At 48.6% G+C, this 14,538-nt stretch overlaps 1 protein-coding gene across 7 annotated transcripts in view; it reads right to left on the reverse strand.

Annotated features, from left to right (window-relative positions):
- Window positions 1-2,941: 2,941 nt before the first annotated feature.
- Window positions 2,942-14,538, reverse strand: part of LOC142365615 (AP-4 complex accessory subunit RUSC2-like) — a 57,422-nt gene continuing 45,825 nt past the window's right edge. For 5 of the 7 annotated variants that reach the window (XM_075446570.1, XM_075446569.1, XM_075446568.1 and 2 more), the window contains one exon: window positions 6,124-6,861. In XM_075446570.1, coding sequence (XP_075302685.1) covers window positions 6,519-6,861 — 343 coding nt within the window. In that variant the 3' untranslated portion in view covers window positions 6,124-6,518. The other 2 variants (XM_075446567.1, XM_075446565.1) reach the window with 2 other exon arrangements.

Consider the following 14,538-nt stretch of genomic DNA (forward strand, 5'->3'; position numbering starts at 1 on the left):
TGCAGACGATCATGTACCCGGACATTAGTTCTCTTGGAACTTTCTATCCCGATCAGGCAGTTATTTGCATGAGGGTCTCTGTTCTACTTCTGTCCAATCTGTAGCCATATCACATGCCAGGTCAGCCGATGAGGTTGCTGATCACGCGCTGCCCATGCGCTGGCTGGCAGTACACAACCGCTGTTTTTTAACTCCTTATCATGTACTCGGCTCCTTCAGCACATCCACAAGTCCTGTTTACTTCAGCATTTTTCTCTTCTCATTGTTACAGCAATCTGCTTTTGTCCCATTCCTCTACATCTCCCCAATTTTTATTTAATGAATTTAAAGCAAGCGCTACATTGACATGCGTAAGCATCACTATCAGCATTATGGTCCAGTAACAGCCCCGCTACAGTGCAACACTAAAAACAAACACAAGAACACAAATGCTAATGAAAAGACATACAGAGGTGAAGTGCATACCATAACCTGCCGGGTGTAAAGAAGGGTCAAATTAGCCTGAGAATGATACATATTGATGGCAAATCTGTAACCTAACATATGGGTGTAGATTGATTAACTTGCATCCAATTTTCTTCCTGTGTGGATGGTGGGACCCAAGCACCGCCTGACCACAACATATCATTATTGCCAATTGAAGGGGATGCATCCCACCGTGTCAGGCGTCGAAATAACGGTGTATCAATGATATGAACTCAGTAAATTTGCACTTGGGTTATAGGTATACTCATCATATATACAAGCATCCATAACATTCAGTATTGGCTAACCATATTAATCACCTAGGTTAAGATCAATGTATCTAGAACTATGACTCATTAACATATATAGGCTAAAATTAATGTACATAAAAGCATAAAGCTGCAAACATCACCACATCTATTCCCTGTTGCATCAAATGCTTCCAAAGTCCTGATAAATCAGAGTCCAAATACAACAGTCCAAAGTCAAAAACCAGAAATAATCAGTACCTGCAGAACTTACCACACCGGAAGACACAAAACAGTTACTTAGTCCAGACAAATCCATTAGATCGCAGAAACCAAATAAATCCATCAGATCACATAAATACAAACACTATGACAACAAACACATAAAACCACACAATTATAGTCGCGACCACACACACACACACAGGCACACCAAGTTTTCAACATAAATCCAAATATCGCAAAGACTTATGAACAGACAAGGACTTACAATAATATTCAACATTTAACAGACAAATCCCCGAGGCTTGGTTTCAGGAAGAGTACTCTCTTTTCAATTCTGTTTTAGGAAGGGCACTTTCCCTTCTCCCCAGGGATATAGCCCAATGCTGTGAAGCTTTCACTACAACTAACAGGCAGGCAACAAGAAACAGTGCTAGAAGAATGCCTTTACCTTATTATTGGTCCCTGCTCAGAACTTTTCGGTCCAGGGATCAGAGGTTCTCCCCGAGAACCCCTCGGTGCCGGCTGGAGGTCCTGCGATCCCTCGGACCATTGATGTTCAAGAGCAGGGTCCTACCTGGGTACCCAAACGCTATTACCAGAAAGCAGCAAAATAATTAACTCTCCAAAACTTAACACCGGAGCCCTAGAAAGCAGGCACTCTCGAGAACTCATTAGCATATATTAATATCATAACCAGCTAGAGCAGCTTGCAGGGATAAGGATTCTCTAGTTAAAACTACAAAGTCATCTGTAGCCAGCAGCAAGTAAATAGCATCAGGATCACATCCTGTCAATTGCTGACAGCAATTCCGACCTTGTGCTATTAAGGACACTACCATGTCTACCTTTGTGGTTAATGTTTTCATGGGCGTATGAGACAAAAAGAGCCATTCCAGAGTCTTCAACTCCTGCTTGTTAACACACCACTGACCTAAAAGAGCATAGGGCTGGAACCCCCCCCCCCCCCCCCCAAATATATGCAAATTTGTTGGTAAATTGACATTAATTCTGGAGGTAAAAGCAGTTGCAATTTTATCTGAAACTCTCTGCAAGACCGTTTTCGCTTCTGGCATCAAACTCCTGGAAGATAACAAATCTGAGTCCCTTTCAACAAGGTAAATAGAGGGGACAACTCTTCAGTCGTAATGCCCAAAAGGGGTCGTACCCAATTAATTGTTCCTAATAATTTCTGTAAATCATGAAGAGTGGTGGCCTGGTCAACAGTATGCAGTGCTTGTGGGAACACTTGTGAAGTAAAAAGTTTCCATCCTAGATACTTCCATGGCTGCTCTGTCTGCACCTTTTCCGGGGCTATCTATAACCCAAAGGTCTTTAATGACGATTCTAATTTAGTGAAAGCAGTGAGCAGCACATTTTGTGGTTCAGCAGCAAGGAGGATGTCGTCCATATAGTGATAGAAGTAAATCTGTTTAAAAGATTGCCGCACTTCTTCCAGTGCTGCATCCACGACTATCTGGCAAATCGTGGGGCTATTCATCGTGCCTTGTGGCAGAACGACCCAATGGTATCACTGCATGGGTTTGCTGTTGTTAATTGAAGGCACAGAAAATGCAGAATGGGCACAATCATCAGGGTGTAAAAAAATTGTAAAAACCCAGTCCTTTAAATCAATAACAAAAAGAGGCCAATCTTCTGGGATCATAGCTGGGTTAGGGACACCAGGCTGTAGCGGCCCCATTGGGCTCGTTACTGCATTTATAGCCCACAGATCTTGTAATACTCTCCATTTACCGGACTTTTTTGGAATGACAAATCTAGGGGTGTTCCGTGGGCCAGCAGATGGCACCAGGTGACCTAATGCCAGCTGTTTGTCCACAAGGAGTTCTGCTGCAGTAACGGAGCTGTACACACTTTTTCCAACCAAGGCCTTGAATGCAAGGAAGACGGTTCTTGCCGCGCCGCTGCTGTGACAGGCCGGGCCGGGCGGGCGCGACGGAGGCGGGGGGGCGGAGGGGGGGTCGGGTCGGGCCGCGCCGCCGGTTGCCGAGCGAGGGGAGCCCGCCGGCGGGAAGAGGCGGAGCGCGGCAGGCGCAGCCCGTGGGGGGGCCCCAGGCCCCAGCAGTGTCCGGTTCGCTGACCCGTCCGGCGCGGTGACCGCTGGGGCTGCGGCCAGACCCGGCCCGGCGCTGCGGCTGGGCTGTGTCGGAGGGGTTGCACGGCTTTACACTGGAGTTCACCATGCTCTGATCCTGGGTCGGGTACGCCAATTGCTGCAGAGGGACCCTGTTGTACACTTTCGGGGTGCCCGGTTTCGCACCCCACTTCCCGTTTCTCTGGATTGTCAGGTTCTGGCGGATTTACCTCCCGCATTTCTCGCGTTGGGTTAGGAATTTCATCGTATGTGGGGTTAAATATTTCAAAAGACTGCGGCTCTGTCCCTGCTTTTGAGATAACAGTGGAGGAGTAGCAGCCACTTCTAAGATAGTTTCTGCAGGGTTTAGAGCATTTAAAGCAGTATGCACTGATTTCCAAGTAATGATTTCCTCAGGGATTTTAAGCTGCAAGACTTTGTTCTTTCAAAATTCTCTGTAAAATCTTTTAATGGAGCTTTCGCTCCTTTGTAACTGACTGTCCCATCCTTCAGCGAGCCGGGGGGGAGACAGACCCGATTCTTGCTCAGGGTCTGTTGGACCCAGCCCCTGCTCACAGCTCCGGCCCCTGGTTAAGATGGTTTGTGCAATACCCTTGCAATCATGTGGTGTGAGCTCAGCAGTAAAAATTGAGCCTAATAGTGACTGAGCATACGGGGATCCTAAGCCATGTTGCATGCATGTCGAACGCAATTCCTTGATGACTCCCCACTGAAAAGGTTCCCATTCTACTGCTGCACTGTCGGCCTGATAAACCGGATAAGCGGCTATTTCCCCCCCTCATTGCCTTAGCTGTTTCAACATCGCCATCATCTCAAGCCTGCTGGCATAGGTGTTTCCAGAACTTAGCTGGATCAGGACCAGCGATAGTTATACACGCGGGGGAAACACTACACAGCTCAGTAACAACAGAAGACTCAGGTGCCCCAGTGCTATCAACACAACATGTACGTCACATCCCAGTACCCCCCGTATCAGACAAGTCAATCAGCAGAGGCTCAGGTAATGGGAAATAACGAGACTCAGGGAGAGGTATTGATGCAGCATCGACCGATTTTCCTGCAGTCTGTTGAGCCCCTTCAGTAGGGGGGAGTTGTGGTGCCGTGGGCATGGGGAAGGTGGAAGGTGACACTGGCTGAGGAGAAGGCTCAGGGTCCGTAGCACTTGCAGCAGCAGCTTTTGCTTTTTTATCCGCTCACAGCTGAGCTAGTGAGTCTTTAACCAATCGCCATGTCCTCAGAGACTGAGTTGCAACCTGATCCCCTTTAGAAGCAGCCTCAAACACTTTTTTCCTGCTTTCTCCCATGTCTCTATATCAAAGGCAGTTTTAGCAGCAGCAGGCAGCTCATTACACTTACACCATAGCAAAAGTGTGCGCACAGCTCGTTCTTCATACTTAATGTCGCACTTTTCGAGTATACGTCATTGATGTAGCTCCTTTGTTCTTCTGATGGGTCATCATGCATCCATTCACACAACCTTCACACTTATCAAAGAGTTGGATTTTCCCATCCTGTTTCTTTGTTCCTTTCCTCCTGTTTTTCAACCACAGGTGCACAAAATAATTAGCTCATAGATATGACTCTATTCCATCAAGACTGTCAAGGCCACCCGCAGCCCAGCCGATTCCCACACTGTCCCTCCTCCATCTGCTGATATTCAGCCAAACCCAGGGCTCTGCTAGAGCTTGGCCTGACTGGGCTGCCTTCATGACTCTGCCTGCTCTGTCCAGACAACCAGTAAAGAATTGTGGTTTGGAGGGGGCTTCCCGCCCCACTACAGCTCCTGCCTGGTCCCCTCACTGCCCTTATGGTGTCACATCCCCCTGCAGGGAGCAAACTACACCTTGTTGAGGGGAGGCCATGAGCAGGGCTGCTGTGACCCCGTGTCCCTGAGCAGTGCCTGACAGCCTTCCTGACCCCCAAGGCTGTGCTAGACAGCTCTCACATGAGTTTGGACAGGATGCATGGTGGGAATCAGTGAAGGGTGCTGCCCCTCAAAGCACATCTTGAGCAGGAGTGTGTCCTGTGCCCATGCTGTGGCCAGAGCTGAGGGATCTGTGTGCTCTCAGCTCCTTTGCAGCCCCTGTGTCAGGTCAAACCTGGAAGAAATGTGAAGATCAGATGTCACCACCACCATGGCCAGTACAGAGCCTTTATTGGTGGGACACAGAACAGAGCCATCGGGTCAGTCCGGGCTCTGAGGCCACTTGCTCTTGAGCAGCAAAGGCAGAGTTGGTCTCTGCGATGCAACATCCCCTCCTGGGCAGTAACCTGCAGGAACATCATCCAAGGTATCTGAGTTGAGACACTGAAACCTGGGATTGCCATGGTGGAGCCAGACAGGTTGGTAAGGGGGCCTCTCTGGAGCTGGCACAGCTGTGGCACCTGGATCAACATCAGGAAGATGGAGCTCCAGGAGGGGATTGTGTGGGGTGGGAAGGATCAGGCTAGCCCTATGGGACTGTGGCTTGTCCCTCCCTTGGCTCTTGTTGACCTTGAGCTTCATGCTTCTCCCAAAGTAGGACAGATAGATTGTGCTCCCGAGCCCTGTGGATCTTAAAGCAATTTGATGCTCCCCTGGCCAAACAGAGTTTGGATGTTGGTGGAGCTACCACACTTTCCCTGGGGCTGTATGAAGGGACAGAGGACCCTGGATGGCACAACTGGTTCTCTTCATCCCTGGCACAGACAAACCAAATCCTGGTGCCTCTGCTCTGGTCTGCATACTCAGGCTGTGGTGCCAGGTAAGTTCCTGTGCAAACTCTGGGCAAAGGGTCAAGTTCCTGCTTCAAAGCCTGACCACAATTTGGAGAAAGTCCAGCCTGTGCTCTCCAGCCACAGAGGATTCTTGGAGTGGCTTTTCAGGGGAGTAAAGCATCTTGAGGCTGTGCACACCCCTCTCATCTCCCCCGGTTTCCGCTGTTACTGATAGAGGGCTGTCAAGAGAGCTGAAGTCCTGGACAGAGATGGGCTGTGGCCATTCCTCTACTTGAAATTCCCATAGGTTTCAAATGGATTTAAGTAACTGAGGACTAGTTCGTAGCAGAGCCCATACTGCTCCTGTTGACAAAACGATGCACATGAGTACCTGGTACATGAACACCTGCAATGGAAGGCCAGCCTTGGTTGCCAACAGCTCCCTGAGCAAACCAGGCACAGGTACACTGTCCTCCTTCCACTTGCAGCCCACCTTCCCCCGCTGAGGAATCACAGACATGTGGTCCAGTAGCTGAGAGCTGGGCTACTCCCAATGCTGGAGCCAGCTGGTCTCGGGAGGAGGGCCAGCATCCATGGCATGAAGCATGTGTTGCTCACTCCCATCCAGGATGCTCACCCTGTGATGGCCTCTAACACCCAGACTGGGTGGTGAGGTGGGTGCAGGGTAGGCACCTGAGGACCCACCAGTGCAGCCCCCTTCTGAGCAGGCCAGGTGGACCAGAAAGGGGCAACTTAGCCCACAGGATGGCTCAGCGCCCATCTGGTTCTGCAGAACCTGTCCCTGAGCGAGCAGGTATGTCCCAGCAGCAGAAAACAGGGTTTTCAGAGGCATCATCTGCCCCTGCTGCCCCCGGGACGATCTGAGCACATAGGTGCCAAGGTAGCTGCGGGACAGTCCAGGCTATGGCTCTTGCTCCAGTGTTGCCATCCCAGCTGGGTTTGAAGTCAGCACCTACCACATTTTTAATCAGCTGTCTCCACCACCCCTTCAGCATCCTCATAGCCTGGGATACATCCATCAGCCCCTTGCTTTGGATCTGCTCACGCAGGAAACTGGCAGCACAGATGATCCCGCTCTGGCTGGCACCATCCCTGTGGAAGAGAGCAAGGGGAGAGACACTTTCTCTCACCTTGATTCGCTCACAAGTATTACCTGGCAGTGCTGAGCCTCAGAGGTGTCCCACTAGCCACGCAGACTCTCAGGATGTTCTTGTCCATAGATCCTGCACCAAGCCAGTCTCCACAGGAAGCCTTCCTCCCTGAACACATCTGAATTCATTTCCATATATCCACCCTTCACCTGAGCTGAGATGGAGCCAGCTCTATGCCACGGCTGCTCCTCTGAGAGACATTGCTTGCCAGCAGGTGATGAGGATATGCCCATGTTGGTTCTGCCGCTGGTGTGTCTCCACCTTCCCTAGCAGGCTGACAATGGTGGCAGGGTGTGGGGCAAAATGCTGCTGCATGGGCCAGTCTTTCAGTTGCCAGAATCGGACTTCCAGTGCAGACTTATTGGGCTACCAGGGAAGACATTGGGTTGGTGTAAGGCCCCAGAACAAAATGAACGACTGTTTCAAATCTCCGTCTTGAGAAACAGAGACAGAGATGCTCGAATTAAGCAAACTCTGAAACTTAGCTGATTAATTGTTGTTGAATAGTAGCCAGTGTTCCAGATAAGAATCATCTCATGGTTACAGACCTGCTCAACCAATGACACCGAATCACCCCCTGTCAGAAGAACAAACAGAATCACAGAATCACAGAATCACAGAATGGTAGGGGTTGGAAGGGACCTCTGTGGGTCATCTAGTCCATTCCCCCTGCCGAAGCAGGGTCACCTATAGCAGGCTGCACAGGACCTTGTCCAGGCGGGTCTTGAATATCTCCAGAGAAGGAGACTCCACAACCTCCCTGGGCAGCCTGTTCCAGTGCTCCATCACCCTCAGAGGGAAGAAGTTCTTCCTCATGTTCAGAGGGAACTTCCTCTGCTTCAGTTTGTGCCCATTGCCCCTTGTCCTGTCACTGGACACCACTGAAAAGAGCTTGGCCCCATCCTCCTGACACCCACCCTTGAGATATTTATAAACATTTATAAGGTCCCCTCTCAGCCTTCTCTTCTTCAGGGTGGTATTGTAACCAAGGTGATGGAATTAGTTAATCATAAAGCACGAACAATGCTGCTATGTCCCTTGTACAGCCCTGCCCATCTGGACATTAGGTCTGGGAACAGAGGGTTTAGTCCCTAGGTAATCATTAATGTTAAACAATAATGGTGAAGGGGGATTTTTAATAGAAATAGCGTTACCAAATAGTTGCAGGTGTATTTGTGGTACCTATCTATTGTGTGAATTAATTGAAGCAAAAAGTCATACATCTCCCCCCAAAGAAGTTAGTTTTAATTAAAACTAGCAGGTGCCTAGAACTGGTCAAGACGACCCGTGCCACAGGGACAAGAGCCAGAAGAGGACTGAGTTTGCGCAGAAACTGTGATGAAGAGGATAAGCCTTCATCTTGGGACCCCCGACGACCACCACTAGGAGGCACTGCGCAAGCGCGGGTGGGAGGAGTGTATGAAAATGGACTGATTTGACTATGAAAGGAAGGGCTTATGTAATCAGATGAATATGTATATTTTGATCTATATAAACTGCACAGAAGGGGTATGGGGTATGCACGTTCCGTGGAATTATCCCCCGTGCATCCGACGTCGCAATAAAGAATGCCTGCCTTTTAACACTCCATTGGTGTTACGAGGTTTATTCCCGGATTTTCAGCGACAGTATCTTTAACCAAGGATGTGCTGGAGCAACTGCACCTTGAGAAGGACGGTTAATCAGAATGTTTTCTGTCTGCTGCCAACTTGGCAGCAGAACTGAGAATTCATGTATCCTTAGTTGAACTACCCTCATTATAATACTAGAAATCACACCCCTTGAGTTGGAGACCTCAGCCCAAGCAAAGAAATTTATTCACCAAGCATGTGCAGTAAAAAGGGAGGATACTGTGGCTTTAAATGGAGGTGAGACGTGTAAGGACCAATGGGGAAAGAGAGTGATTAAGTGTAACTCTAAAAGTACTGATAACTGTTGCTCGAAATATATAAATGTTTACCGCATGTTAGCCAAAGTGTGCTTGATTTGTGGGAAATCACCAAGCACCTAGGCTTGCGCAACTCTGAAATAAATGAAAAGGAGAGTGGGCAAGCTCCTTGGCGTGCACCCACCACCGGAGGACCCTGACTGTTGTCCCAACAGTGGGATTATTTAGCCGGTGTCCAGTATGCCAATATACACACAGAGCAGAGGTACTGTCTTTATTGCATATTTGCGCAGATATGGGTGCTAGGTGATAATTCCACAAAGCTAGCACACCGCTTAGCAGACTCACAATGACTATATAGTCTTACAAAAACAAAGAAATTACTTGTTACATTCTGATTGGTTCAGCGTGTTACATGCTTATCTTAGATGTATACTCCTTCCTTATTTAACTACACATGCTCACACGCTGGGGGGAGTGCAGTATTTTTGGTTCTGAATTGAGTCAGTGGTCGCAATCTCCGCCTGCCACCTTTACCTTTTTCCTGGTTACCCTAGAGTTTTGTTCACTTCATGCTTCTTTGTCAATCATCCAGCTTTTGGCACCTTCTGGGCTGGATGTTCCCCTTTTATCAGTCTGTTAACTCCTCTTCAAGGGCATGATTGTTATTAAGGCATGCATTGTTTATACAAAGTAGTCAGGCCAAAATTAAACAATGTCATTATGACCTAAGCATTATTATGCCCTAAATATTTCTGCCCGATATCATTTCCCTCCTTTGAGACTATGAGACCTTTACTTATGTGTCTCATATGTCTCACCATTTCTTTTCACCAACATTATATATTTTCCTGTGGTCATTAATATAACTAACCTTTTGATACAGCTCAAGGCAATAGAAATTATGATTATGATGACTATGATTGCGATTACAGTTTCGAGTAAATTTGCCAACCATCCAGTAAGGGAGAATCCAAGCATTTTATTCAGCCATCTTATTTATCCACAGAGGGCATACAGTTAACATGCTTAATGTATGTTGTTGTTGTTTCCCTCCTAGAGGCAATTGTGTCATCCAAATGCCGTCATCTCTGACCCATACTGTATGACCCATAGGGGGTACTGTTTCCTTATTGCAATTAATAGATTTGCTTTTGATTATAGTACCGGTCCAAGTATCATTGATGTACATAGGATAATTCCTACAAAGACATCCGAATTGCAGGGCTCGTGCAACCAAAACTAACTGTTGAATCCCATAATCGACTGTGAAACAATTGAAAACTCGCGTGCAGTTCCATGTAAAATATTGTGATTTCTTAACTCTTGTTGCTGTTATATTTGCCAATAGTTTAATATCTTTTTGATTCGGTCTTCCCTCCCTGGTTCACTCAATACACCAAGGTGTGCTTTGCATATAATGTCACTCACCTTCTTCTGGGCTATTCCATACCAACAACTAGTCACTACAGAATGGATGCTTCCCCCCCCCGTGTCTATCAGAAAATCTATAATTTCGTTCCCTGAACTGGAACCAGGGGATCGGCTGGGGAATTTTAATCTTCTCCCCCAGTACCCGTCAGTCCAAATCTGAAATTCCCAGTATAATCAGATCAGCCTCCTGTATAGGCCCCCCCCTTGGGTAATTAATTTCTTCTTTGAGCATTCATTTTTCCAGTGTCCTTCCTCCCTCCCTACAGTATGCACACTGATTTAATCCTAATGGGTGATTTACAACAGGCATAGACCCAGGGTTCCAGCTCCGACCTCTGCCTCTTGCCAAGTTCCCTGCAATTGCTGCGGCTAGTAATGGAGCCTGTAGCTTTCTATCTTTTAATTTCTCCTTTTGTTTTTCGTTTTCTCTGTTTCATCCCAATTAAGCTATTTCTATCAGCTGAGATATAGACATTCCTCCTACTCCATCCACTTTTTTTGTAATTTCTTTCTCCTGCTTCTTCCCTGCACAGCATACAGACACTTGGGTTTTTTTTCTCTCTTCCCCCCTCTTCCTTTCCCCCCCCCCCCAGCACAGAAATGCCAAATTTATCCAGGAGGTGCCTTGTGGACAAACTGCACAACTTTCCTACCAAAGGTCTAAACTGAAAGAAAGCTCTGCTGCAAATCTTTAAGGCCCACCTCTGTTACTGTACACAGAGTACAAACACCACAGACTAATTCCCTCTTCCCCAAAACAAGCAGCAAGAGAACAAAACTGAAGTTTACTCTTAGGAGAAAACAAAAAACATCTGTGTGATTCAGATTCCTTGGACCAGACCGTAAAAGTAAAGACAGACTACTGATCAAATTACCGTGGCAGCGATGAGCAGTAACTTACCCGATATACTCTTATCATGCTTTACCTTCCCTGGCTTAACTAAATCAAAACAGCTGAAGAGACAAAGTTAAAGCATTCTTAGAAGCAGGCTGCCACTGCTGACATACGCCTTTGCATATCTCTTCAATATATGGCATCAACACATCTCCTTCTCATTTACACTTTTTCTGAACACTTGGCTTTCTATACAAAGTCACAAAAGCATCAATATACAAAAGCATCAACATTTTCCAAGTTGACGACAAAACAACATCAACTGCAATACAATATTAAACTGCAACAACCCATTGCCAGAAGCATCCCCTTGCAGAACAAACAAAGCAAAAACAAAATCAAAACCCAAAGCATTTTAAGGATTCATTTTCAGGCCATCTTTCACAATTCCCCAAATGATCATAGAATCACAGAATGGTAAGGGTTGGAAGGGACCTTAAAGATCATCCGGTTCCAACCCCTCTGCCATGAGCAGGGACATCTTCCACTAGACCAGGTTGCTCAGAGCTCCATCCAACCTGGCCTTGAACACTTCCAGGGAGGGGGCCTCCACAACTTCTCTGGGCAACCTGTTCCAGTGTTTCACCACCCTCATGGTGAAGAATGTCTTCCTTATATCCAGTCTAAATCTGCCCTCTTTTAGTTTACAGCCATTCTCCCTTGTCCTATCACTACACACCCTTGTGAAAAGCCCCTCTCCATCCTTCCTGTAGGCCCCCTTCAGGTACTGGAAGGCTGCTATAAGGTCACCCCGGAGCCTTCTCTTCTCCAGGCTGAACAACCCCAACTCCCTCAGCCTGTCCTCATAGGAGAAGTACTCCAGCCTTTGGATCATCTTCGTGGCCCTCCTCTGGACCCACTCCAACACATCCATGTCCTTCTTGTGCTGGGGGCTCCAGAGCTGGATGCAGTACTCCAGGTGGGGTCTCACGAGAGCGGAGTAGAGGGGCAGAATCCCCTCCCTGGACCTGCTGGCCATGCTTCTCTTGATGCAGCCCAGGATACGGTTGGCTTTCTGGGCTGCAAGTGCACATTGCCGGCTCATGTTGAGCTTCTCATCCCCCAGTACTCCCAAGTCCTTCTCCTCAGGGCTGCTCTCGAGCCACTCTGCGCCCAGCCTGTACTTGTGTTTGGGATTGCCCCGACCCAGGTGCAGGACCTTGCACTTGACCTTGTTGAACTTCATGTGGTTCATGCAGGCCCACGTCTCCAGCCTGTCAAGGTCCCTCTGAATGGCATCCCTTCCCTCCAGCGTGTCAACCACACCACACACCTTGATTTCGTCAGCAAACTTGCTGAGGGTGCACTCAGTCCCACTGTCCATGTTGCCGACAAAGATATTAAACAGCACCGGTCCCAGTACCGACCCCTGAGGCACACCACTCGTCACTGGTCTCCACCTGGACATCGAGCCATTGACTGCAACTCTTTGAGTGTGTCCATCGAGCCAGTTCCTTATCCAACAAGTGGTCCATCTGTCAACTCCATGTCCTTCCAATTTAGAGACAAGGACATCATGCAGGATAGTGTCGAATGCCTTGCACAAGTCCAAGTAGATGATGTCAGTTGCCCGCCCTTTGTCCAACCAATGCTGTAACCCCATCATAGAAGGCTACCAAGTTGGTCAGGCACGATTTGCCCTTGGTGAAGCCATGTTGGCTGTCCCAAATCACCTCCTTGTTATCCATGTGCCTTAGCATGGTTTCGAGGAGGATCTGCTCCAGGATCTTGCCAGGCACAGAGGTGAGGCTGACTGGCCTGTAGTTCCCCGGGTCTTCCTTTTTTCCCTTTTTAAAAATGGGGGTGATGTTGCCCCTTCTCCAGTCGTTGGGGACCTCCCCAGACCGCCACGACCTCTCAAATATGATGGAGAGTGGTTTGGCAACTTCATCCACCAGTTCCCTCAGGACCTGCAGGTGCATCCCATCAGGCCCCACAGACTTGTGCACCTTCAGGTTCCTTAGGCAGTCTCGAACCTAGTCTTCTCCTACAGTGGGCGGTTCATTCTCCCAGTCCCTGCCTTTGCCTTCTGCATCTTGGGCGGTGTGGCTAGAGCACTTGCTGTTGAAGACTGAAGCAAAAAAGTTCTTAAGCACCTCAGCTTTCTCCACATCCCGGATAACCAGGTCTCCAGCTTCCTTCTGGAGAGGGCCCACATTTTCCCTAGCCTGCCTTCTATCACTGACATACCTATAGAAGGCTTTCTTGTTCCCTTTGACATCCCTGGCCAGATTTAATTCTGTCAGGTCTTTAGCTTTCCTAACTTGCTCCCTGGCTGCTTGGATGATTTCTCTGTATTCCTCCCAAGCTACTTGTCCTTGCTTCCATCCTCTGTAGGCCTCCTTTTTCTGCTTGAGTTTGGCCAGGAGCTCCCTGTTCATCCATGCAGGCCTCCTGGCGTTTCTGCCTTATTTCCTCTTGGTCGGGATGCATCTCTCCTGAGCTTGGAGGAGGAAATCCTTGAATACTGGCCAGCTTTCTTGGGTCCCTCTTCCCTCTAGGGCTTTATCCCGTGGTGTTCTACCAAGCAGATCCCTGAGGAGGCCAAAGTCTGCTCTCCTGAAGTCCAGGGTAGCGAGCTTGCTGTGTACCCTCCTCGTTGCTCTAAGGATCTTGAACTCCACCCTTTCATGGTCCCTGCAGCCAAGGCTGTCCTTGACTTTCACATTCCCCACCAGCCCCTCCTTGTTAGTGAGAACAAGGTCCAGCATTGCACCTCTCCTCATGGGCTCCTCTATCACTTGGAGGAGGAAGTTGCCATCAACGCATTCCAGGAACCTCCTGGCTTGACTGTGCCCTGCTCTGTTGTCCCGCCAACAGATGTCGGGGTGGTTGAAGTCCCCTATGAGGACCAGGTCTTGTGAACGTGAGGCTTCTCCTATCTGCCTATAGAGGGCCTCATCCGCTCGCTCGTCCTGGTCTGGTGGCCTGTAGCAGACTCCCACTGTAATGTCACCAGTCCCTGTCCTGCCTTTAATCCTGACCCATAAGCTCTCTGTGGGCTCCTCATCCAATCCCAGGCGGAGCTCCATGCACTCCAGCTGCTCTTTGACATAGAGGACAACACCTCCTCCTCGTCTCCCCTGCCTGTCTTTCCTAAAGAGCCTGTATCCTCCCATTCCAATACTCCAGTCATAGGAGCTGTCCCACCATGTCTCCGTGATGCCGATGATCTCATAGCCCCGCAGATGTGCGCACATCTCTAGCTCCTCTTGTTTATTCCCCATGCTACGTGCATTTGCATAAAGGCATTTGAGCTGAGCCCCCGATGAAGCTGCACCGTTGCTGCCACACAGCTCCCTGTTCCATACCTTCACTGACACAGCAGAGTGAAGGTTCTCACTATCACACCGTCCACTAACAGCTGAGTTGCCACCCCCAGGCTTTTCACTAGCTAGCCT

The sequence above is a fragment of the Opisthocomus hoazin genome, chromosome W, assembly GCF_030867145.1.
Source record: "Opisthocomus hoazin isolate bOpiHoa1 chromosome W, bOpiHoa1.hap1, whole genome shotgun sequence".
Taxonomy (NCBI): Eukaryota; Metazoa; Chordata; class Aves; order Opisthocomiformes; family Opisthocomidae; genus Opisthocomus; species Opisthocomus hoazin.